Source organism: Cottoperca gobio, chromosome 12 (assembly GCF_900634415.1).
Source record: "Cottoperca gobio chromosome 12, fCotGob3.1, whole genome shotgun sequence".
In the NCBI taxonomy this organism is placed as follows: Eukaryota; Metazoa; Chordata; class Actinopteri; order Perciformes; family Bovichtidae; genus Cottoperca; species Cottoperca gobio.
In genome coordinates this window covers 22,136,176-22,160,424 of record NC_041366.1, presented here as the reverse complement: position 1 = coordinate 22,160,424, position 24,249 = coordinate 22,136,176, and the positions used below count along the sequence as shown (strand labels likewise).

The window sequence follows — 24,249 nt, the reverse complement described above, 5'->3', positions numbered from 1 at the left end:
TGGATGATAGAGGATGGATGATGGAGGACAGATGATGGAGGATAGATGATGGAGGATAGATGATGGAGGATGGATGATGGAGGATGGATGATGGAGGATGGATGGGAGGATAGATGATGGAGGATAGATGATGGAGGATAGATGATGGAGGATGGATGATGGAGGATGGATGATGGAGGATAGATGATGGAGGATAGATGATGGAGGATAGAGGATAGATGATGGAGGATAGATGATGGAGGATAGAGGATAGATGATAGAGGATAGATGATGGAGGATGGATGATAGAGGATAGATGATGGAGGATAGATGATGGAGGATAGAGGATAGATGATAGAGGATAGATGATGGAGGATGGATGATGGAGGATAGATGATGGAGGATAGAGGATAGATGATAGAGGATAGATGATGGAGGATAGATGATGGAGGATAGATGATGGAGGATAGATGATGGAGGATAGATGATGGAGGATAGATGATGGATGATGGATATGATGGATGATAGATGATGGAGGATGGATGATGGTGGATAGATGATGGAGGATGGATGATAGATGATGGAGGATAGATGATGGAGGATAGATGATGGAGGATAGATGATGGAGGATAGATGATGGATGATGGATATGATGGATGATAGATGATGGAGGATGGATGATGGAGGATAGATGATGGAGGATAGATGATGGATGATGGATATGATGGATGATAGATGATGGAGGATGGATGATGGAGGATAGATGATGGAGGATAGATGATGGAGGATAGATGATGGAGGATAGATGATGGATGATGGATATGATGGATGATAGATGATGGAGATGATGATGGGATAGATGATGGAGGATGATAGATGATGGAGGATCGATGATGGAGGATAGATGATGGAGGATAGATGATGGATGATGGATGATGATAGATGATGGAGGATAGATGATGGAGGATAGATGATGGAGGATAGATGATGGATGATGGATATGATGGATGATAGAGGAGGATGGATGATGGTGGATAGATGATGGAGGATAGATGATGGATGATGGATATGATGGATGATAGATGGAGGATGGATGATGGTGGATAGATGATGGAGGATAGAGATGGAGGATAGCTGATGGATATGATAGATGATGGAGGATGGATGATGGAGGATAGATGATGGAGGATAGATGATGGAGAGGCACATGACTGATAAACTTTGTCACAGCTGACATTCAGATACTAACTCACTCACTACTCATGACATGTCAGTGAACAGTGAAAAATGTCCATCATAATTAAATCATAATCATATTATAACTTCTTTTTTTTACCACATACACATACTTTTTAATTATATTTTTATGACATATTATATAATGACATTTGTCATGATTCTTTTTGACATACTATACTAACTTCAAACTTTTATTTGTACATACTACATTATGATTTTTTTTACATTTTCATATTATGACATTTTTATGAATAAAAAAAGCTAAACATTTTTATGATTTTCTTTTTTTACATTTTCTTTTTAAATATTTATATTTTATTTTGTATTATTTATTATACAGAGAGCTTGCAGTACTGCAGAACCAGACGCCTGTATAAGGGGGGGGGACCCTGTCTGGATTTTATACATATTCATATTTTATACACAGACTCGTGACTGCACAGACGTGATGTATCTGCAGTCTGCGAGAAAAGTCTGCTAATCACTTGCTGCTACTTGTTCGACTTGTCGCTGTGAGTTCATGGGAATAACTGCGTGTCACAGATGAGCATATTAATATTTTATCAAAACCTTTTTCCGGCATCAAAATCAGATTTTGAAAGGTCAGGGGTCATGTCCCCCTCTTGCAGAAAAACAACAGATTCCTCATGTTTGAGAGGCTGGAAGTAATCAATCAACTGTCGGCGCTGAGAAACGCTTTAAAGCTTCTAAAACATCTTTGTTGGGTTTCTAGGAGAGTGCGTCCTGAGCACCAACTTGGCGTTCAGGAACGAGGAGGAAGAGGAGGCTGGAGGTAACCTGGCAATCTTCATCATCGCCTGCATCTTGCTGGTGCTGGGACTGGTGGCTGTCGTCTTCCTCATCCGGCACTCACGCTCCAAGAGAGCGCCCCCGGACATCACTCCCCGTGGCTACGAGAAGCTGGGCTCCGGCGGGGGATTCGGAGGCGGCTACAGCTCTGCGTCCTACAGCGGCCGCGCCAGCTCCTCCGGCGGTCAGTTCCAGGAGACTCAGTTGGTCGACGTCGCTGGACGTCGCTCGGGGAGTAAGGATGACGAGGACGACGAGGACGACGACGACGAGGACATTGTTTACATGGGCCAGGATGGCACCGTGTACAGGAAGTTCAGGTACGGGCAGCTGGGAGAGGACAACGAGGACGAGCTGGAGTACGATGATGAGAGCTACACGTTCCGCTGAAGTACCTCTGTGCTGTTTATCTCCTCCTGCCCTGAGGGACACACTCATTTATCCCTCACTGAATAGGAAGCTGTTTATAATGAGCTGCGTTTTACAACTGCTGTCCATTCACAAGATGTGCTGCAGAAGAATTCCACGTTTAGCTTTTCTTAGAGGCTCGATGAGCAGGAGTTTCCTAAAGAACAAAAACAATATATCGACTCGTACAAAAGTAATCCCTCTAAATCATCACTAGAAGTCTGTCTGGGCCTGGAGTCTCTCTTTCCATTTCATTTATCTGCGTTTGGGACATTTCTGGGCGTTAACTTCTATAAACACGTAGGTACCAGCTGTAAACAGACCCAACAGGAAACTTTGATAATGGCGAGCACCAACTTTGAATGTGTTTACAAACTGCAGCGGACCAATCCTGCTCATCGAGCCTTTAAGACCTTTTTACATCATTTTCTTTGTTTGGAGTATGTTGACATTATGCATATATTACATAAATCATTTATTGCAGCATTTACCAGTTTTATTAATCATATTATTCATCTTTTTAATTGTTGTGGTGTTGGATTAGCATTTTTAATTTAATTAATCGTGGTGTTTGTTTTGCTTTTCTATATTCACAAACGTTTGCTGTCATTGAATTTCAATAAAAAATGTGTTCTGTTCAAATAAACATTAAAAAAAGCAGATTTAAAGACAAAAATCAAATCACTTTGAAAACAACATTCAGACTTAATGTTTATTGAATTACTAGACAGTGATCCATAATGCCTCTGCACATCCTCTAAACATCTCAGATGAAGACTCGTGGGCTCATCAGGTATCTATGAGGGGACATGCACTGATGCACACACACACACACACACACACACACAACATATTGTGCTTTACAGAAATCCCATCTATCATTTCTCTGAGGTTTCCTCCGGATGATCAAGGAGATGTTCCTGACAGAATGAAGACACGTTCGTGTGCAGAGACGTGCGCCCACATTGTGTTTCATGTTTACCTTATTCATCCTTAGTTTCAGAAAGACTATAATATATGTGTAGACTTTGAGAAGTATTAAGACAGGAGTGGATTGCTTTAATGCAGTAGTTGGTCATCTAGAGCACAAGGTATTGTTTGGCTGCACCTTGTGCTTTTATTGTAGATTGCTGACACACAAGTCGCCTTTTCTTTATCTGAAATACTGAGTGTGTGACCAGTAAAGGGTGATATTATTGCTTCACTGCTTCTCATGCACACAACTACAACACTATAGACTCTACAAATGGATTTGCTCTGTGCACTGTCTGCTGTGTAATTGCATTACTTACCCTACCGTGAACGACGATGCTACTCTGTAGGTGCTGCCGAGCGTCGCACTCCACCACACGTGTAAAGCTACAGTAGATGCTACAGCAGCCATAAAGAATGATATCTAACAAGTTGTGTTTCATATTAAACTCATTGACACACACACACACACACAAGCTTTACAAGCCTCTGTTTTCCAGCTTCACCCGTACAATACAACAGCGACTTCATAACATTGAGATGACCCGTCCGTTTAGGATGTTTGGGTTTAAGAGCTGCTGGCACCGGCTGGTCTGCGGGGAAGACGAGAGAACAAAAGGGAGACGTTAAAGACGGGTGTGTTTATGCACGGCTGACAGACTTGCTGACACGAGGCCGTTTCTCTTCCATGTGTGAACTAGAAGGTCTTGGTGGACTTACTCCGTTCTGCCTGCTGCCGCTGGCTCCAGTCCCAGCAGGAAACTGTGTCGTCTTGAATGAAACACGAACAGAAAGAAAGTGGTTGTTAGAGCAGAGTTATTGTTGTGAAGTGTGCTAATGCGCTGGCATTTGGTTTATTTGAAGACATGCAAATTGGGATTCGATGCACAATTAATCAGCCGGAGAATAGTTTGTGAATTCTACAGAGTTTTTTCCAACATTTATTATCAGTGTAATAGATCACTCTGCGGAAAGCACTGGCTCATTTATTTTACTGTAATGATAAACGAGATGAAAGCGACGCATTTAGCATCTTTAGCAACTTTCTTTTAATTGCAACCGTAGCCAAATCCAATTGGTCTTCATCCAGCAGAAGAGCCGCTGTGATCTAACAGTGAGCCATGTGATGGATGAGCTCTGCAGCCAAGGATGGAGCTGTGGCGGGGGCCACGGAGGGGGGGAGCGCTTACTTTGAGTTCTCGGCTGCTTCCTTCAGCTCCTTGTCGAGTCTAGAGGTGAGAGTTCAAATGGCAAGATAAATATGAAGTCACTTAATAGGACCACTCGGAGGGTGGTGCAGCGTGTGGGGGCTTGCAGAGACTCACCTAATGATGCACTCTGGGATCTGGATGATGTCCATGGGGATGGATTCCTGCAGCTCGTCCAAACTGTTCACGTACTTAATCTTACTGCTGAATTTGGTGCTGTTGAAAGAAAGTGGCTGAAGTGAAACTTTAACTGGGCTGCAGCAGGTCTGCACGTGAACACCGTTACAAGTCTGCGCTCGCTGCTTTGTGGCTTCACTTGGCACCAGCAGTGCGTGGAGCTAAATGCTAACGTCAGCATGCGGCTAACATTCTGATGTGTGATGTTCACCGTGGTCATAATCCCAGTTTAGCGTGTTAGCATTCTAACTGTTGCTAATTAGCACTAAACTCAAAGTGCATGTGAGGCTGGAGGGAATGCTACCTGGAGTGCTGCAGGTATAAACTGTTGTCCTGATGTTTGCACATATTGTTTGGTCTTGATTCAGCAATTTCCCTTTTTTACAAGGCCATTAATATCCATCTATTTGTTGAGACATTGCAGTGGTGGTCAGTCCAACAGAAATATAAAGATAAATACCTGATGAAGGGCTTGGTGATGGCGAGGATTGTCCTGATGAACCAAGATGGATGGAGAATAATGAAGGATTTCAAATTCTTCCTGAGCCTGAAGACACAAAACATCATGTTAGGTGTGTCTATGTCCGTGTACCATTTTACAAATACAAATCATAACAGGTCCTGCAGCTGTTACCTCCCAAAACATCTGATATTAACTTGACTGACCTTCTGTCAATCATCTGATAGCATTTCTTGAGCCAACCGAGGCCAGGCATCCGTCTGTGGGGGGTGGCTCCGTTCAGGTACACGATCATGTAGTCCTCTGCCACCATGAGCTCCAGGGTGCTGATCACATAGCTGAACACGCACACGCACACGCACACACACACGCACACGCACACGCACACGCACACACACATTTAATACCTAAAAGCTTAATGACCTTGATTTCTATGCTAGGGCGAATTAGCATTTTTCTAAAACTGTGCATGTTGGCAATGTTAGCATGCTTATGTAGCATCCCTGCAGCATGCTAATGTAGCATGCTGCAGGGATGCTACATAAAGATGCTAACACACACTAACAATGGTAGCTGATGTTTAGCAGGTACAATACTCTCTATGTTCACCATCCAGCCTGTTAGCATTTGCTAATTAGCACTAAACACAAAGTGCAGCGGAGGCTCATGGGAATGTCGTGTCATAAATGATGACATTTAGAAAAGTTAGAACAATTTAATTTAAGAGGAAACAAAAGAAACTAACATTAATATGACACGACCATCAGCTGGTGTTCAGATTTATTTTGTATTATACGGTATACAAAATGCATATTTCCGCCACCGTATGATATCCAGACATGAAAAGACAAACACATGGTGAAATGCAGGAGCAACAGCTGCAGCAGCATGTTTCGTGACAATATGAGGCAACAGCAGACATATGTTGCCTCATGGCTGTTGCTTCATGGCTGAGATGGATGAGCACTTCTGCTTTGAATCTCTTCTTCTTTCTTCCTCCTGGATCCATCGCAGCAGCTCAATCACACTTCTACCTTTAGAAAATCCAATTCTCTGATTCAGTGGGGAAAGAAACGAGTTATGTATTTCTCCTTCCTCTCCTCCTCCTCTCCCACTTCTCAGTCAGCAGGGAACTTTGTCACCTCCTTTGAAAACACTTCTTCTCAGCTAACTCACTAGTTTCCTCAACAACTTCGATGACTTTGGGCTGCGACTCCTCTGCTTCTGATCCGATGCCATTCTCCAGCTCAACACTGCTGATCCACTCTGTGACAGTTGTGATCATCTCCCACTGACATCAGGCTGCATAGCGTCCACCTCCCAGCTATAGTGAAACTCCTGCTCGCAAGGATTTCAGACCTGGAGCCATCTGGCATCAGAAAGTGCCGACACTATGGTTTACCTCCTTTCATTTCTGTCCAGAACTCTCAGATATGCCAGCTTCCTCAATATCTTTCACAGAACAGCCTGTGGGATCCCAATCACACTGTCCAAGCATGAAACGCAACTGTGCCAGCAGCACAGTGAAGACATGGGAGGCTCCGCAAACAAGCTCCACTGTCGCGTCATTTGGAGACTTTACCTTGCACAGAAGGACTGTGGCTGGTTTAACCCTCGACATGCTAAAGACTGGCTATAGAGAATAAAATGCATCTTTTGGTTTCTTTGTATGAATTCAAAAAGGACGACATCAGGTCTTGAAATGAAATAAAAAGCTGAGATGTGTCTTCAGCAGCTCTGTGAGACGTGTTCACGTGAGCATGCAACATGTTTGTGTATCTGCACCATGAAGACACCAAAACAGTCGACGTGGTGTCACAGCGTTGTCCTCCGGGGACATGAATGATGAATCAAATCAACATTCATTTGTCACGTACACAGAAATGATTTAATGCTCCAGAAGCAACTATTAAAATAAAAAATGTAAATAAATTCAATATTAACTGACACAATTTCACTTGACTAAGAAGGAGAACAAATTAAACATTAAACCTGCTAAAAAGCAGTGAGTGTGTAAAGAGCAAGAACTAAAATATATCTACAAAACATAAAACGTGCCGCAGTTTATTTATATATAAAATATATATAAATATATATTTAAAAAAAAAAATATATATATATATATATATATATAAAAGAACATATTTATAAATATATATTTTTTTATATATATAAAATATATATATATATATTAAAAAGAAAAGATATATAAAAAGATTGTAATATATATATATATATATATATATATACATATTTTAATATTGGAAAGTAAACGAAAGTGTGCATGTGTGTGTGTGTGTGTGTGTGTGTGTGTGTGTGTGTGTGTGTGTGTGTGTGTGTGTGTGTGTGTGTGTAACTCACAGAAACAGGTTCTCCATTATCTCATGGTAGTCCTCTCTGTCGCTGTCGGGCAGGAAGCAGGCAGCGAACACGATGATGGCGTTCACTCCGTTGCTATAGTAACCTTGATAAAAACACACAGAAACAACAGAAATCAGATTTAACTTGTTTAATTGTTGCTGAAAGCTCAGCTTAGTTTTCACAATTAGATTTCTACATTATTTCCTCTTTGTTCTGTCGGTCTTTGTCCCTTTTGTCTCGTTTCCTCACTGCCGTGCACATTAATGCAATTTCCTTTTATTCAGCAGCCATTCAGAGCAGACGTGCTGTCACTCACACACACACTTCAGCTCACAGCACAGTGGCAAGAACACGCACAACCTGCTATGATGAGGAGTCAGAGTTCACTAATAATGCTAATGTGGTCAGCTGACTTAAGGCCCAGGGGTGTGAAGAGCCCCACACAGAGGAGAGAGAGACGGGGCCCCTGACTGTGGAGCCAGTGTATGTGACTCCGTGTCCGGCCTAATACACAGATCTCCAATGTGAAGGTGTGCGTCTTTTATTTCTCTTACGTGGGAGTGAAGTAGCATTAAACTTAAATCGAGAACGTTGCAACTGCACCCATTTATTCAGGTTTCCCTTGAACTCGTCACGCGTCGACACCTCTCACTCACATGTTATTGTAAAATGGCCACTTTGCCTGTTCTTCCAACTTGAAGCCTATCGTCCTGATGTGCAGCGCACACGAGGAGATGTACACCGTGTGTGTGTGTGTGTGTGTGTGTGTGTGTGCAGAGTTCCCTCTCTGATGGATGATGTAAGTCTCATCAGCTGGCTCCAACTACAGCCTGTATTTCCTCATTATTCAGGTTGGCCGGCCTCCAAGGTAAGATGAAGCATTTCCAGAATGAGGCATCGCTCTGCCATCTCGTTAGCCGGGAAGTGGCAGAAGCCAAAACAATGTACCGCTTGTGAAACACAGACCAGAGATTATTTACCTATAACTATAATATGCTGTTACTTCTCGAATCAGATATTCCGGCCGGCTGTAAAATGTTTATTGTGCTCAAACAATAAGAAACTCCGAATGAATCCTGCTGAATAGTTACGTTCGGTCTACGTCACACTGACTCGGGCGAAAGCATCAAATGATCAGGAAATCATGCTTTCAAAATACCAGAAAGTAATACCACGCACGTTGTAAACAGCTGAATTATTAACGCACTGAAACCTTATTTAAAGACAAAAGACTTCATGTTGAAATGTGTTGCTGTAATAAATGTAATTAGTGCATCAGTTTGGACTGGTGGTCGATTCTAGCGTCTTTATTTCTGCAAATAAAAACTGATTTATTCGTTTTTTATCTCAAACAGCAAAGGAGCTGCAGGGCTTTGTTTGCCCTGAGTAGCGTCTGCAGGTCGTCCTCTCAGGATGTGTAACCTGCCTGACAACTGCTCTGAAGCTTAATTGCATTTAATTACGACTTTGATCAACTCAGCTTTCTTACTTATGTGTAATTTTATTTATTTATTTATATTATATTGTATTGTATTATTATTACTGGAGCTGCTGCCCCTTTTATTTATTTTTTATGTTGTTTTTTTTTATTTATTTTTTTATAAATTTTTTTTTTTTTTGTTCTTTATTTATTGTTTTCTTGTTGTGAAGTACTTTGTAACACTGTTAAGAAAAGTGCTACACAAATAAAGTGTATTTGTATTGTCTTCCCATGAATGTTAGCAGATGGTTTAGATCCTTTAACTGGATGATGAGCAGGATGATTATTATCACTATATTTGACATAAATCTTCTGTAAACACAGAAAACAACAACGTGCATGATGGTGGTAACAGTCACCTCCGTGTGAGATGACTCTCATGTAGGGCTCGATGATCTTCATGTTGATGCGGTGCTCCTGCTCCCCGATGATGACCGTCCTCCACAGTTTCCCGTCCTGCCGCTCCTCCTCGGCGCTGTACGTCGGGATGGGGTTGTAAGGCTCGCTCGTCCCGCTCCTATTGGCTGATTTGGGGTCTGAAAATGGGCACAGGTGGAAACATTAGTTTTGTGACAAAATGTCTTCAGTGAAAAGACTTAAATTCAGCGTCAACTCTGGTAGTTTGGAGAATTGTAACATAAAATATAATAATTACTTATAATGATGCTGTGAGTAAATAAAGATATTTCTCGGTATGAATTTTACAAAATAAAACGAGAGAACAGCAAGGAAGTAGTTTAGACTGCACCTCAGCCAATAAAGAAATAATAATAATACAAATTAAAATGAATTCTGTTCTCTGTATGCAGCACTTGTATGTGTTTGGTGATTAATTAGTGTTCTATTGTTTCTGTATGTTGCACGTTGTTTTCACCTGTTTGAAGCTGATGCACCTGTACGATTCTTTCTGTTCGGAGTTGTATCCTCCGTTTGCACTCATTATAAGTGGCTTTGGACAAAAGCGTCGGCTAAATGAACTGTAATAATGTGATGTAATGAAACTCTGAAGGTCTTTTAGTTTTACGACACTTCTCTGTTTGTATTCTCACCATCCCAGTCCATTTCATGGTCGGTGTAGTCAAGGTAATCCCCCTCATCAGGGGTGTCGAGGTCGTCGACGTTAATGTCCAGATCGTCCGGCGTCTCCCCCAGGTCGTCCTCGCTCTGGTCCAGTGAGAGGCTGATGCGAGGGGCCGAAAGCTTTTTTCTTTGGGTGGGAGCTCCTTGCAGGGGGAGAGAGGTCGGAGGGACTGCAACAAAACAAACAGCACATAAAGACTTCGTCACTTTGTCTTGAAGAAATCAAAAACTAAACTTTTATTTGTAAATAGTTTTGCTTGGTTGCTCACCCGGTCTGCCTTCGCCCCCCTCAGAGTTCATCTTACTCTCTGATGCCAGGTCCATCCCCTGGACGACCTTTGACAAGATGATTCGTTATTAACTCTCACGATACAACAACACGCCTGCAGAGAACGTGTGAAACATCAACGTGTGAAACATCGACGTGTGAAACATCGACGTGTGAAACATCGACGTGTGAAACATCGACGTGTGAAGCATCGACGTGTGAAGCATCGACGTGTGAAACATCGACGTGTGAAACATCGACGTGTGAAACATCGACGTGTGAAACATCGACGTGTGACGCATCGACGTGTGACGCATCAACGTGTGAAACATCAACGTGTGAAACATCAACGTGTGACGCATCAACGTGTGAAACATCAACGTGTGAAGCATCGACGTGTGAAACATCAACGTGTGAAGCATCGACGTGTGAAACATCGACGTGTGAAACATCAACGTGTGACGCATCGACGTGTGAAACATCAACGTGTGAAGCATCGACGTGTGAAACATCAACGTGTGAAGCATCGACGTGTGAAACATCGACGTGTGAAGCATCAACGTGTGAAACATCGACGTGTGAAGCATCGACGTGTGACGTATCGACGTGTGAAACATCAACGTGTGACGCATCGACGTGTGAAACATCAACGTGTGAAGCATCGACGTGTGAAACATCAACGTGTGAAACATCTACGTGTGAAGCATCAACGTATGAAACATCAACGTGTGAAACATCAACGTGTGAAACATCGACGTGTGAAGCATCAACGTGTGAAACATCAACGTGTTAAACATCAACGTGTGAAGCATCAACGTGTGAAACATCAACGTGTGACGTATCAACGTGTGACGTATCGACGTGTGAAACATCAACGTGTGACGCATCGACGTGTGAAACATCAACGTGTGAAGCATCGACGTGTGAAACATCAACGTGTGAAACATCTACGTGTGAAACATCGACGTGTGAAGCATCGACGTGTGAAACATCAACGTGTGAAACATCAACGTGTTAAACATCAACGTGTGAAGCATCAACGTGTGAAACATCAACGTGTGAAGCATCGACGTGTGAAACATCAACGTGTGAAACATCAACGTGTGAAACATCTACGTGTGAAGCATCAACGTGTGAAACATCAACGTGTGAAACATCAACGTGTGAAACATCGACGTGTGAAGCATCAACGTGTGAAACATCAACGTGTGAAACATCAACGTGTTAAACATCAACGTGTGAAGCATCAACGTGTGAAACATCAACGTGTGAAACATCGACGTGTGAAACATCAACGTGTGAAGCATCGACGTGTGAAGCATCAACGTGTTAAACATCAACGTGTGAAACATCAACGTGTGAAACATCTACGTGTGAAGCATCAACGTGTGAAACATCAACGTGTGAAACATCAACGTGTGAAACATCAACGTGTGAAGCATCAACGTGTTAAACATCAACGTGTGAAACATCAACGTGTGAAACATCTACGTGTGAAGCATCAACGTGTGAAACATCAACGTGTGAAACATCAACGTGTGAAACATCGACGTGTGAAGCATCAACGTGTGAAACATCAACGTGTGAAACATCAACGTGTTAAACATCAACGTGTGAAGCATCAACGTGTGAAACATCAACGTGTGAAACATCGACGTGTGAAACATCAACGTGTGAAGCATCGACGTGTGAAACATCAACGTGTGAAACATCTACGTGTGAAGCATCAACGTGTTAAACATCAACGTGTGAAACATCAACGTGTTAAACATCAACGTGTGAAACATCAACGTGTGAAGCATCAACGTGTGAAACATCAACGTGTGAAACATCAACGTGTGAAGCATCAACGTGTTAAACATCAACGTGTGAAACATCAACGTGTTAAACATCAACGTGTGAAACATCAACGTGTGAAACATCAACGTGTGAAACATCAACGTGTGACGCATCAACGTGTGAAACATCAACGTGTGAAACATCGACGTGTGACGCATCAACGTGTGAAACATCAACGTGTGAAACATCGACGTGTGAAACATCGACGTGTGAAGCATCGACGTGTGAAGCATCGACGTGTGAAGCATCAACGTGTGACTCATCGACGTGTGACGCATCAACGTGTGAAACATCAACGTGTGAAACATCAACGTGTGAAACATCGACGTGTGAAACATCGACGTGTGAAGCATCGACGTGTGAAGCATCAACGTGTGAAACATCAACGTGTGAAACATCAACGTGTGAAGCATCAACGTGTGAAACATCAACGTGTGAAACATCGACGTGTGAAACATCAACGTGTGAAACATCAACGTGTGAAGCATCAACGTGTGAAGCATCGACGTGTGAAGCATCGACGTGTGAAGCATCGACGTGTGAAACATCAACGTGTGAAGCATCAACGTGTGAAGCATCGACGTGTGAAACATCAACGTGTGAAGCATCAACGTGTGAAGCATCGACGTGTGAAGCATCGACGTGTGAAGCATCAACGTGTGAAGCATCGACGTGTGAAGCATCGACGTGTGAAGCATCAACGTGTGAAGCATCAACGTGTTAAACATCAACGTGTGAAACATCAACGTGTGAAACATCAACGTGTGAAACATCAACGTGTGAAACATCAACGTGTGAAACATCAACGTGTGACGCATCAACGTGTGAAACATCAACGTGTGAAACATCAACGTGTGAAGCATCAACGTGTGACGCATCGACGTGTGAAACATCAACGTGTGAAACATCAACGTGTGAAACATCAACGTGTGAAGCATCAACGACGTGTGAAGCATCGACGTGTGAAACATCGACGTGTGACTCATCAACGTGTGAAGCATCGACGTGTGAAGCATCGACGTGTGAAACATCGACGTGTGACTCATCAACGTGTGAAGCATCGACGTGTGACTCATCAACGTGTGAAGCATCAACGTGTGACGCATCGACGTGTGAAACATCAACGTGTGAAACATCAACGTGTGAAACATCAACGTGTGAAGCATCAACGACATGTGAAGCATCGACGTGTGAAACATCGACGTGTGACGCATCGACGTGTGAAACATCGACGTGTGAAACATCAACGTGTGAAACATCAACGTGTGAAACATCAACATGTGAAGCATCGACGTGTGAAACATCAACGTGTGAAACATCGACGTGTGAAACATCGACGTGAAACATCGACGTGTGAAACATCAACGTGTGAAACATCGACGTGTGAAACATCGACGTGTGAAACATCAACGTGTGAAACATCGACGTGTGAAACATCGACGTGTGAAACATCGACGTGTGAAGCATCAACGTGTGACTCATCAACGTGTGAAACATCAACGTGTGAAACATCAACGTGTGAAACATCGACGTGTGAAGCATCAACGTGTGACTCATCAACGTGTGACTCATCAACGTGTGAAACATCAACGTGTGAAACATCGACGTGTGAAGCATCGACGTGTGAAACATCAACGTGTGAAGCATCGACGTGTGAAACATCAACGTGTGACGCATCGACGTGTGAAACATCAACGTGTGAAACATCGACGTGTGAAGCATCGACGTGTGAAACATCGACGTGTGAAGCATCGACGTGTGAAGCATCGACGTGTGAAACATCAACGTGTGAAACATCGACGTGTGAAGCATCGACGTGTGAAACATCGACGTGTGAAACATCGACGTGTGAAACATCGACGTGTGAAACATCGACGTGTGAAACATCGACGTGTGAAGCATCGACGTGTGAAACATCAACGTGTGACTCATCAACGTGTGAAGCATCGACGTGTGAAACATCGACGTGTGAAGCATCGACGTGTGAAACATCGACGTGTGAAGCATCGACGTGTGAAGCATCGACGTGTGAAACATCGACGTGTGAAGCATCGACGTGTGAAACATCAACGTGTGAAGCATCGACGTGTGAAACATCAACGTGTGACTCATCAACGTGTGAAGCATCGACGTGTGAAACATCAACGTGTGAAACATCTACGTGTGAAGCATCGACGTGTGAAACATCAACGTGTGAAGCATCGACGTGTGAAACATCAACGTGTGAAACATCGACGTGTGAAACATCAACGTGTGAAACATCAACGTGTGAAGCATCAACGTGTGACTCATCGATATATCTTCATCACATATCAGCCTCAAAGCATCAGTGCAACAGTTTTCCACAGGCGTCAGAGAACAGGAGGAGTGAAGACGAGAGTTCAGGGGAGAAGGTGAGAAAGATATTGAGGTTAAAGGTCAGCTTCCCCTGTGAATAATCCTTCCATTCAAACTGGAGGAGGAGGGGGGCAGGGCTTGTTACATCATGACAAGCCCTGCCCCCCCCCCCCCCCCTCCTCGTTGTCTTTTTCCTAGTGCTGATTCAAATCGAATGACTGCACGCTCGCATGAGCACAGACTAGGCAGAGATGCAAATTCACAGTCACGTGCGATCATTCACGTGGAAAAGAAACCTCCTCGTTCCTCCTCAGTCTGCAACAACCAAGACGTGATTGTATTAAGCGCTGCAACAGAAAAAATGCTGAACGGTTGACTCCTGTCCTGATGACATAATGCTGATGATGCACAGAAACATGTACAGTATGTACACACACACACACACACACACACAGATAACAATGACGCACACATTGCAGAATAACACAAATCAGCATCAGCTGTTACGTGCATCCTCCATGGAGGATGCTGAGCTGCTTCAGATCACAGGACCAGTGCTGATGAAAGCAGCCCCTCCCTCTCTCTCTCCCTCTCTCTCTCTCTCGCTTCCTGTCTGCTGGCTGTGAGAAAGAAATAATACAAGAACATATCGTTCTCTTTCTTTTCATCTTCACCGAATAAAAAGCCGTGTACTCACCACTGCTGGGGGTCGGGAGTCTCTGTCCTGCCGCGTCTCAGAGCATGGATGTACCGCCTTTCTCCTGTTCTCCCAGCCTGTCGGAGAGATGCTCAGCTCACAAACAGCTCACAGCTTCCACCATTTTGTGGTCACATGATCTGGGCCATTACCAAATATGGGCGATCACCTGCTATCACAGCTCTCTGCACAGCAGCTTCCTCAGGCAGTGCAACTGAATGGAGCTATAGGAGGAGTTGTGTGTGTCATTATGTTCCTTGACTGGAGGGGATTGAGTGTGTTTGTGTTGGCGTCATTGTGTTATTACTGCTATTAAAGCCTGACACTAGAGGTATTTGATTCTGACTGTGCCACTACTACATCGTATTAGCCCTCAGGGCAGGAAAAGAAGCAATAACAATCAGAAACGAGAGCAGCTGATAATATTCACACCACTAATGACTGATCCAAAGCAAATATGTGACGCTTACCAGCCCCCGCGTTCCAAAAGTGTCCTTTATATTCTGCTTTAGCACTGAACTGTTCAACTCTTAAACAAGCAAACTACTGAAGCCACAAAGCAGAGACAATCAATACAACACAGGCGCTCTGCTGAAGTACTGTCTCACTCAGAGAGCAGCCGGTCAGACCTTTGCACACTGTTCACCGTTGTGCAGTACAAAGGTTTACAGCGAGGACACGCCCGGAGCTGCAGCGTGTCCACACGTCCACAAACTGCCTTTTGGTTAATCAGTGGCGTGCAGCTGCCGTCATATATCATGACATGGAACGCACCGTTTTGTAATGTAAGTGACATAAAGATAAGGAACAGCACAGAGTCCTGTTCAGAAACACACAATGACGTGTGCTTTTAATACCTATCCAGATTCACAGATGACATGTTTGTTGTCGCAGCATTAATATCAACTCCCTGTGGCTCCACCTCGCTTCCTGCTCCCGGAGCTGCGAGGCCGGATGAGTTGCATGAGTAGTAAACACGCCTTCGATCAACCAGTCGGATTTAATTACTGAGTGTCTAACAAACAGAAAACTGACTTTCTACAAGGACAATTAACCAGGGCTGAACCTTCTTATGTCTATTCAATGAGTTTAAAACGGGTATTTCTGCAACAGATGAAGCTTCACTAATATTATTAATTATTAATATTATTTTCACTGACGTAAGATTTCCAATAACTCAAGTGTCAAGTCAACATTTATTGAAAAAAGATGTCATCATTTCCAAATGTCACAACATGTTTTTATCTAACTAGATATTCTGATTTAATACATATTTAACCTTCGAAAAACAGCATTTCCACTGCTGTCCTGCTCACAACGAGGCGTAAACTACATCATATAACCACAATCACACAACAAAACTTCTTATATTAGTAATAATAATAATAATAATAATAATAATAATAATAATAATAATAATAATAATAATAATACATTAGATTTGTACGGCACTTTTCAGGGTACCAAAGTCGCTTTACAGAAGGAAACTTTTTTTTTTATTAATGTTGAGTAAGTAAAAGGTTACGTCAACAGAAAATACACCTAAAAAATAAAAATAAAACAGTTTGAAAAGGTAAAAAGAGCAGGAAGCAGGAAGCAGGAACAGGAAGCAGGAAGTAAGTTCCACAAAAAGGGTTTTACTTAAATGTGACGTCAAGAGAAGATTTGAATGTAAAAGTGGGCATTCAGTGCAGCCAGACGATCAGAAAACATTCACTCATTAATAAATGCTGCGTGCGGTGACTTACAGCGAGGAGATACACGTCTCTCACCTGACTCGGCTGTCTGATCGCTTCTCTTTGAAGTCTTTGAACAACCGACACACACGACAGATAAAGAAGTCCATAACAGTTACAACATGTGTATAACAGGCTGTGTCCTGACGGTGAAACCGTCTCCTCGTCCGGCTGCAGCTCTTCTTATTCGAGGTTGAACAATCCGATGTTCTCCCTGAACACCGTGTCCTTCACAGCTTTGAAGACAATCTCGATGTTCTTGGTGTCGGTGGCGCAGGTGTAGTGTTTGTAAAGGTCTTTGGGATGCCCGCTGTGGTTCTCCACGTACATTTGCAAGATGAACTTCTTTGCAGATTGAACGTCACACTGAGGCCCTGCGAAGGAAAAATCATTTAATTCTGATGTGAGGACACATGTCATCACATGTCATCACATGTCATCACATGTCTTCACATGTCCTCACATGTCATCACATGTCATCACATGTCTTCACATGTCAACACATGTCATCACATGTCAACACATGTCATCACATGTCAACACATGTCATCACATGTCCTCACATGTCAACACATGTCATCACATGTCATCACATGTCCTCACATGTCAACACATGTCATCACATGTCAACACATGTCATCACATGTCAACACATGTCATCACATGTCCTCACATGTCAACACATGTCATCACATGTCATCACATGTCCTCACATGTCAACACATGTCATCACATGTCCTCACATGTCATCACATGTCATCACATGTCAACACATGTCAACACATGTCATCACATGTCAACACATGTCAACACATGTCATCACATGTCATCACATGTCATCACATGTCATCACATGTCCTCACATGTCCTCACATGTCAACACATGTCATCACATGTCCTCACATGTCCTCACATGTCCTCACATGTCATCACATGTCATCACATGTCCTCACATGTCCTCACATGTCAACACATGTCATCACATGTCATCACATGTCAACACATGTCATCACATGTCAACACATGTCATCACATGTCAACACATGTCATCACATGTCATCACATGTCATCACATGTCAACACATGTCATCACATGTCATCACATGTCAATCACATGTCATCACATGTCAACACATGTCAACACATGTCAACACATGTCATCACATGTCCTCACATGTCATCACATGTCATCACATGTCATCACATGTCATCACATGTCCTCACATGTCATCACATGTCATCACATGTCATCACATGTCAACACATGTCATCACATGTCAACACATGTCAACACATGTCAACACATGTCATCACATGTCCTCACATGTCATCACATGTCATCACATGTCATCACATGTCAACACATGTCATCACATGTCATCACATGTCCTCACATGTCCTCACATGTCCTCACATGTCCTCACATGTCCTCACATGTCAACACATGTCATCACATGTCATCACATGTCCTCACATGTCCTCACATGTCATGTGAGGACATGTGATGACTGGACGTGGTCTGCTGAATCATTTAATGTACAACATGTCAGTGGAGAAGTATTCAGAGCCTTTACATCAGTAAAGGTACTGATGCCACATTGTACAAATATATATTTACTCGTGCATTAATGTAAAAGCAGGATTATACTGGTGTAGTTGGAGGTGGAGCATATTTTTATATATAACTAATGATTGTTTTCATTATGGATTAATCTGCTGATTAGTTTCTCCATTAATTAACAGATTTATTGTTTATAAAAATATGAAAACATTTACCCAGAGCCCAATGTAAAACGCAAAAGAAAACATAAAAAGAAAAAACAATTGAAAAGAAAAAAAAAATGCCCAAAAGTCCAAAACACATTTTCTGTCGACGAATCAATAAATAGTTTAATCTCGACTCAAAGAACTCTAATAAAATAAGTAAACAGTCAACACGATGCTGTAAACGCTGTTTCACCAGCGGAGCAGAAAGAGACGCAGTTTTACCCCGAAAGGCCGGGAAGTAAGTCGCCAAATGAGAGCGCGTGATCTTCTCGTCCAGCAGGTCCGTCTTGTTCAGGAACAGGATGATGGACGAGTCCTGGAACCACTGGTAGGAGACGATGGTCTTAAACAAAGCCAGACTTTCTCGCAGTCGATTCTAAAGGAAGACAATAAAAACACTGATGCACGGAAATAATATTGTTTTTAAAACTGGAGGGTGAATAAAACGGAAAAGGGCTGAAACCACACGATGAATCAAAAATCTAATCAGACTTCTGAAGCAGACCTCACATCATTCTCGCTCTCGTAAAGGACTTGATCGTACTCGCTGAGCGCCGCCAGAAATATGATGGAGGTGACATTCTCAAAACAGTGGATCCATTTCTTCCTCTCTGAGCGCTGCCCGCCCACATCCACCATCCTGCAGACACAAGAGCGTCAAACATACAAGTTCATAGATGTTCAAAGAGATACTCGTTTACTTTCCCGACGAGAGTTGGATGAAAAGATGCTAAATGTATCAATTGATGTTTTTACATTTTATAAAAAACATATTCTGTGCTAATTGGTGAGCCTTTAGCTTTGCACGAAGCTAAGCTAGCAGCTGATCAGTGTTTCCAATCTTCATGCTAAGCTAAAGCTAATTGCCTGCCGACTCACGCTTCATATTATATATATAATATATCTCATATACCTCTTGGTAGAAAGCAAATTAGCACTTGTCAATATTTTTGAACTATTTCTTTAACAGATGTCTGAATTTGTTAAAGCGCCAAAAGGTTTTTCACCAAATCCCAAAACAGTTGCGTTTCAAAACGTCGTCAGAAACCAAGAAAGACATTTGGGGATGTGACGTCACCGCTCGGAGCTAAAACTAAGTTCGTGACACGTGTTGTCAAATGTTTACTATATCCCACAAAGCCGTGGCGGTAATACAAGTAGAATGCTCCACCTGAAGATGACCTTTGAAAGGTCAAAGGGATACTCTATGATGCCGCTGGTAGGGACGCGGACCCTCAGGATGTCCTGCTCGGTGGGGATGTACACCCGGTCTGTGATTCTGTCCAAGTCGCTCAGGTAACTGAAAGGTTACATAAAGATTCTCATTTAATATCCTGGTCAGATAAAAGGAAGCGTCAAACAGAAATGTGCAGATTAATAACTTATATCAAACGTTATCTGATGAAACGTGAAGCGCGAGGAGCTCTGCGTTAAAGCAAATGATAAACAATCAAAGGAAAGTCTCACTATTTGGCAGAGTCCGATAACTGGAACTCCCTCCTGCGGTCGTAGCACCTTTGAACACCGTGGTCGTTCCACACGTGCCTAATGGCGTCCGCCTGCCAGGCCTCCAAAAGAGTGACATGGTTCACCTCCACCTGGCTCAGCTTCTGTGCGTAGCTCTGACACACACACAGGACACACACACACACAGGACACACACACACACAGGACACACACACACACACACACAGGACACACACACACGACACACACACAGGACACACACACACACACCGGACACACATACAGGACACACACACAGGACACACACACACACACAGGACACACACACACAGGACACACACACACAGGACACACACACACACACCGGACACACATACAGGACACACACACAGGACACACACACACACAGGACACACACACAGGACACACACACACACAGGACACACACACAGGACACACACACACACAGGGGGAGAGTTTCTGATCTATTAATAGAGCATTAGAAGGAGAGGAGTGTGTGTGAGTAGATTCACTCTGACACATTGGTGGTCCCCAGACTCTGAACACTTGGTGATCGCTGGCTTTAAAATGTCTTAACGTACCTGCAGCAGCATCAAGTCAACATTTTAATGAGTTTAATACTTTATGATCTGCAAAGTTTCCATCAGCCTCAGCTGCACGTTATGTTCAGATTATAATAGAATATATTTACTTTGTTACGGTTTGTTGTTACATTTGTCAGCAGGATGACAGACACACTATCGGCACCAGATATTCAGGTGTGAGGGTTCAACACGGGCCGGCGGAGAAGATAAGGAATGTTTCATGCTAACGAGCCAAACTAAGACGGTGACCCTGCTAAGCAAACATCACCTTGTGAGCATTGTCATCGTGAGCATGTTAGCATGTTAGCATTTAGCTCAAATGACAGCATCACAGAGCCACTAGCGTGGCTGTGAAGTCTTTTCTCACCACGTTCTGCTCGTTCGTGTAGTTTATCCGCAGAATCTTCATGGCCTGGATCAGCGCCTGGATGGCTGTGACGATGTTCTGAAACACGAGCCGAATGAAACCTCTCCTGTCAGCTTCATTGTATCCACGGCCGTGGATGATCCTCATCTGTTTGATGAAAGTGCTCTTCCCACTTTCACCAGTCCCTAGGCAAATGAGATGAATGAGACCGAAGGATGAACAACTGAACACGATCAAAGCGATGCCAGAAACAGGACAAGCACTAAAACATAAATCATCTGAACATCAATCAGTTGCATCTCAACAGGACAAAAACAAAGAAATGTGAGTGATTTCTTAAGAATGTTATGAGAAGAGTAAAGGTTCAGCGCTCCCTATATGTAACCTTTAACCTTTAACCTTTAACCTTTACAGGAGCAGCTTCCAGCCTCCAAACTCAAGTTTGAAGATTAAATTAGCGCTGACCTTTAAACAAAGTCCTTCATGTCTGATGCTTTGTTTCAAACATACGCAACAGTCAAGCTTTTATGAGCTGTTTTGATAGTTCTGGGGGGGGGGGGGGGGGGGGGGGGGGAACCAGGCCTCATGTGAAGCTGTGATACATTTAACACGACTAAATTAAAATGCGTTCTCTTGTAATGTTCTTTACTGTGCATTTTTAAACTTACCCGTCATTTATTTTGCATTTGCACGAAGCCTGCGTGCATTTCATTGACATGGCTGACGAGGAGACTTGAACGACTTGTGAGCACAAACCATCCGACAGCACATAACTAGCAACTATTTGAAGAATGCAAAAGGTAACCTGGCACTGCTTTAAAAAAGACACAATGAGAAACACACACTTGATGTCTGTCTGCTCAACATAAGCAGGATGAAATATGTAAACTTCTGTGTGGACCCTGGTACCCAGAGGAGGTCTCGGTTTCTCTCAACAACTACTGAATGGATTGTCAAGAAATATTAAATCTGATTATTTTTACATGGGGTTTGGTTTACAATACTGCACCGCGGCTGGCGGGCACAGAGGTGTACTTCGGGAAGGCACCACAGATTTACACATTTGTGCTGTAGAAGATGGTTCATGGTGAGCAGTTAGACTGTGTATGTGCATGCTGATGTTGGCATTTAGCTGGAAGCACTGCTGTATAATGTCCCACCCAGCAGGTTACATCGTCACAATACATTCTTTAAATTCTTCATTCTTAAAGAATGTAAGGTATCGTATTCATTTTTAACAAGCAGGAAGTTTGTGCTAACAGGAAGTTCTCTCTTTACAGATACAATAATAAATGTATTAGTTTTTGTTCAGCCTGGAATAAATAAAGATATTCACCTGAGCTGTAACCAGGTAGTAAACTATTAAGTCAGGATTTAAATGGCAATATCCACATTCTTATGATATGTAATGGCCATGTAAGAGTTTCTAAGTGTCTCAGAAGATGAGTGGAAGTTATGTTATGTTATGTTGGTAATTAATAACGCCACTCACCTAACAGCAGCAGCTTTAACTCCCGGTGAGAGTCGGACTTATCACGACGAAGTTGCCTCTCTATCTCTTTGTGCACCCTGAGGTTCTCCTGTCTCTCCGCAGGCAGGCAGCACTCCATGGTTGTACAAGTGTACGAGCTGTGCCACAGCTGACAGGGATCAGCGGAGTGGAAGGGAAATGATTTTTTTCTCGGAGATGCACGAGAAACTTATTTCCCGTAACAGGTGAGCAGTCATTCTTCCTCGTGCAGGATCCAGTTCAGGTGCATTCCACTCTCCTGAGGAGGCGGGAGGATGGGCACAGACTCGGACTAAAAGGTGAGTTTATGTTGAGAGCTCTGGATCTGCTTACAGGTCCAGAGTCAGACAGGTGCAGGTGTATCTGCGCCGACAACCTGCTGACACTACTGCAACACGTGCGATCAACGCAAACTCACAAGAAGCAGCAGACGCAGATACATTCGGACTTTTGGTTCCTTGTGTTGGTAAAGATCCAAAAAACACTAGATGCTACATTTCCCATCCTGCAACCCATTTCATGTACTCTCCTGGACTAACTTGGTGATTGCACATTTCTCTACTCTACCTTCCAGATGTAACGTCACCAATATACAGATGGTGATTTTCTACATCTGACAGTTTGATTTGAATCGTTTCTCCCCTGAGATAATGAGTTAAGAACATTTGCAGGATCATTCGTGTTCGCTGCCAAGTTTTTGAAGATCGATTTCTTCTCAGCGACTGCAGAGAAACAACAAGGACAATGAGCATCTTCCCACCCAGAAGAACAGGTTAGTGGGGAGGAAGATCTTCCTCACTCTTCCTGAACTCCATTATGATCTCAACTACACCTCTGTGAAGCTTCAGGACTGCATCTTGCACAGTTCTCGACGCCATCGTGTTCACAAAATCGGTCCACAGACAAACAGACATATAAAGAGCCGGCAGCTTGTGGTCGTTCCCACTCCAGTAGGAGTCTCCAGGAGCACATGACACAGACTGAAGTGATGTCGTCTCCAGAGCTAAGGGCTGCTGCCACGTTGCCTCCAGAAATAAAGGTTCTTTTGTTCACCCCGTGTGCGACGCTAAAGCTACGGTTCCTAACACAAGTGCTGCTGCAGCCAGATGAACCTCAGAGGAGGACTTCAGGACCAACAGCTGCTTTGTAAACACAAAGAATGAAAACACTGAGCATCAAATGTCTGTTTATTTATCCAATCACAGTAAAAACATGCACTAGTTAAGATAGTGACATCTAACCGTTAGTTAAACCGCTGCAGAGGGTGGTGTAAACATTAGTGTCGTTAACTTTAATGAGCTTTGTATTCATGCTTCGATACCAAAGAACAGCATCAGAGATTATTTAACATAAAAGATCTCTCTGAGCCTTAAACACTAACCTTGATGCAAGCAAAGGTGAGATGTGCAGCAGTGATGTACCGTGTGATATTTACAACACGTTCAGATAAATAACGGGGTTCTTGTTGTACCTGGACTGTTC

The 24,249-nt window shown here is 43.1% G+C and overlaps 4 protein-coding genes across 5 annotated transcripts in view; 1 reads left to right on the top strand and 3 right to left on the bottom strand.

The window, feature by feature from the left end:
- LOC115017048 (proprotein convertase subtilisin/kexin type 5-like) overlaps nt 1–3,393 on the top strand; it is a 37,773-nt gene extending 34,380 nt beyond the window's left edge. The window contains 1 exon segment of the mRNA XM_029445215.1: nt 1,952–3,393. Within this exon segment, the coding sequence (XP_029301075.1) occupies nt 1,952–2,418 (467 nt within the window). The 3' untranslated portion in view covers nt 2,419–3,393.
- On the bottom strand, nt 3,135–15,452 carry prune2 (prune homolog 2 with BCH domain). 2 transcript variants are annotated; one of them, XM_029444580.1, is made up of 11 exons: nt 15,316–15,452; nt 10,444–10,510; nt 10,144–10,344; nt 9,454–9,630; nt 7,615–7,717; nt 5,460–5,591; nt 5,254–5,340; nt 4,734–4,832; nt 4,599–4,637; nt 4,129–4,179; nt 3,135–4,001 (listed from the first exon to the last, which is right to left on the bottom strand). In XM_029444580.1, exons 2-11 carry the CDS (start codon nt 10,496–10,498, stop codon nt 3,977–3,979), a joined length of 969 nt encoding a protein of 322 aa, XP_029300440.1. In that variant the 5' UTR covers nt 10,499–10,510; nt 15,316–15,452; the 3' UTR covers nt 3,135–3,976. The 2 variants fall into 2 exon arrangements, with proteins under 2 accessions (XP_029300440.1, XP_029300439.1); XM_029444579.1 differs by lacking the exon at nt 15,316–15,452 and adding an exon at nt 15,130–15,201.
- A 1,040-nt stretch (nt 15,453–16,492) lies between these two features.
- LOC115016558 (guanine nucleotide-binding protein subunit alpha-11-like) lies at nt 16,493–22,995 on the bottom strand. Its single transcript, XM_029444369.1, has 7 exons — nt 22,750–22,995; nt 21,258–21,442; nt 20,286–20,440; nt 19,990–20,118; nt 19,329–19,458; nt 19,041–19,194; nt 16,493–17,425 (listed from the first exon to the last, which is right to left on the bottom strand). Exons 1-7 carry the CDS (start codon nt 22,865–22,867, stop codon nt 17,235–17,237), a joined length of 1,062 nt encoding a protein of 353 aa, XP_029300229.1. The 5' UTR covers nt 22,868–22,995; the 3' UTR covers nt 16,493–17,234.
- A 941-nt stretch (nt 22,996–23,936) lies between these two features.
- Nucleotides 23,937–24,249, bottom strand: part of LOC115016425 (guanine nucleotide-binding protein G(q) subunit alpha-like) — a 13,552-nt gene continuing 13,239 nt past the window's right edge. Inside the window, exon 6 of the mRNA XM_029444147.1 lies at nt 23,937–24,249. This exon is cut by the window's right edge and continues 858 nt beyond it. The gene's annotated coding sequence lies outside the window, so the exon portion shown is untranslated.

Bases quoted from the DNA above. Each gene is read 5' to 3' on its own strand.
- LOC115016558 (XM_029444369.1), bottom strand. From the start codon at position 22,867: ATGGAGTGCTGCCTGCCTGCGGAGAGACAGGAGAACCTCAGGGTGCAC. The intron at 20,441-21,257 runs GTGAGAAAAGAC...TGTGTGTGTCAG, and splicing joins ACACGAACGAGCAGAACGTG to AGCTACGCACAGAAGCTGAG. The intron at 17,426-19,040 runs GTAAAACTGCGT...TTTCCTTCGCAG, and splicing joins TTACTTCCCGGCCTTTCGGG to GGCCTCAGTGTGACGTTCAA.
- prune2 (XM_029444579.1), bottom strand. The intron at 10,345-10,443 runs GTGAGCAACCAA...GTTTTGTTGCAG, and splicing joins GGGGGGCGAAGGCAGACCGG to TCCCTCCGACCTCTCTCCCC. The intron at 4,180-4,598 runs GTAAGCGCTCCC...GTTTCATTCAAG, and splicing joins GAAGCAGCCGAGAACTCAAA to ACGACACAGTTTCCTGCTGG.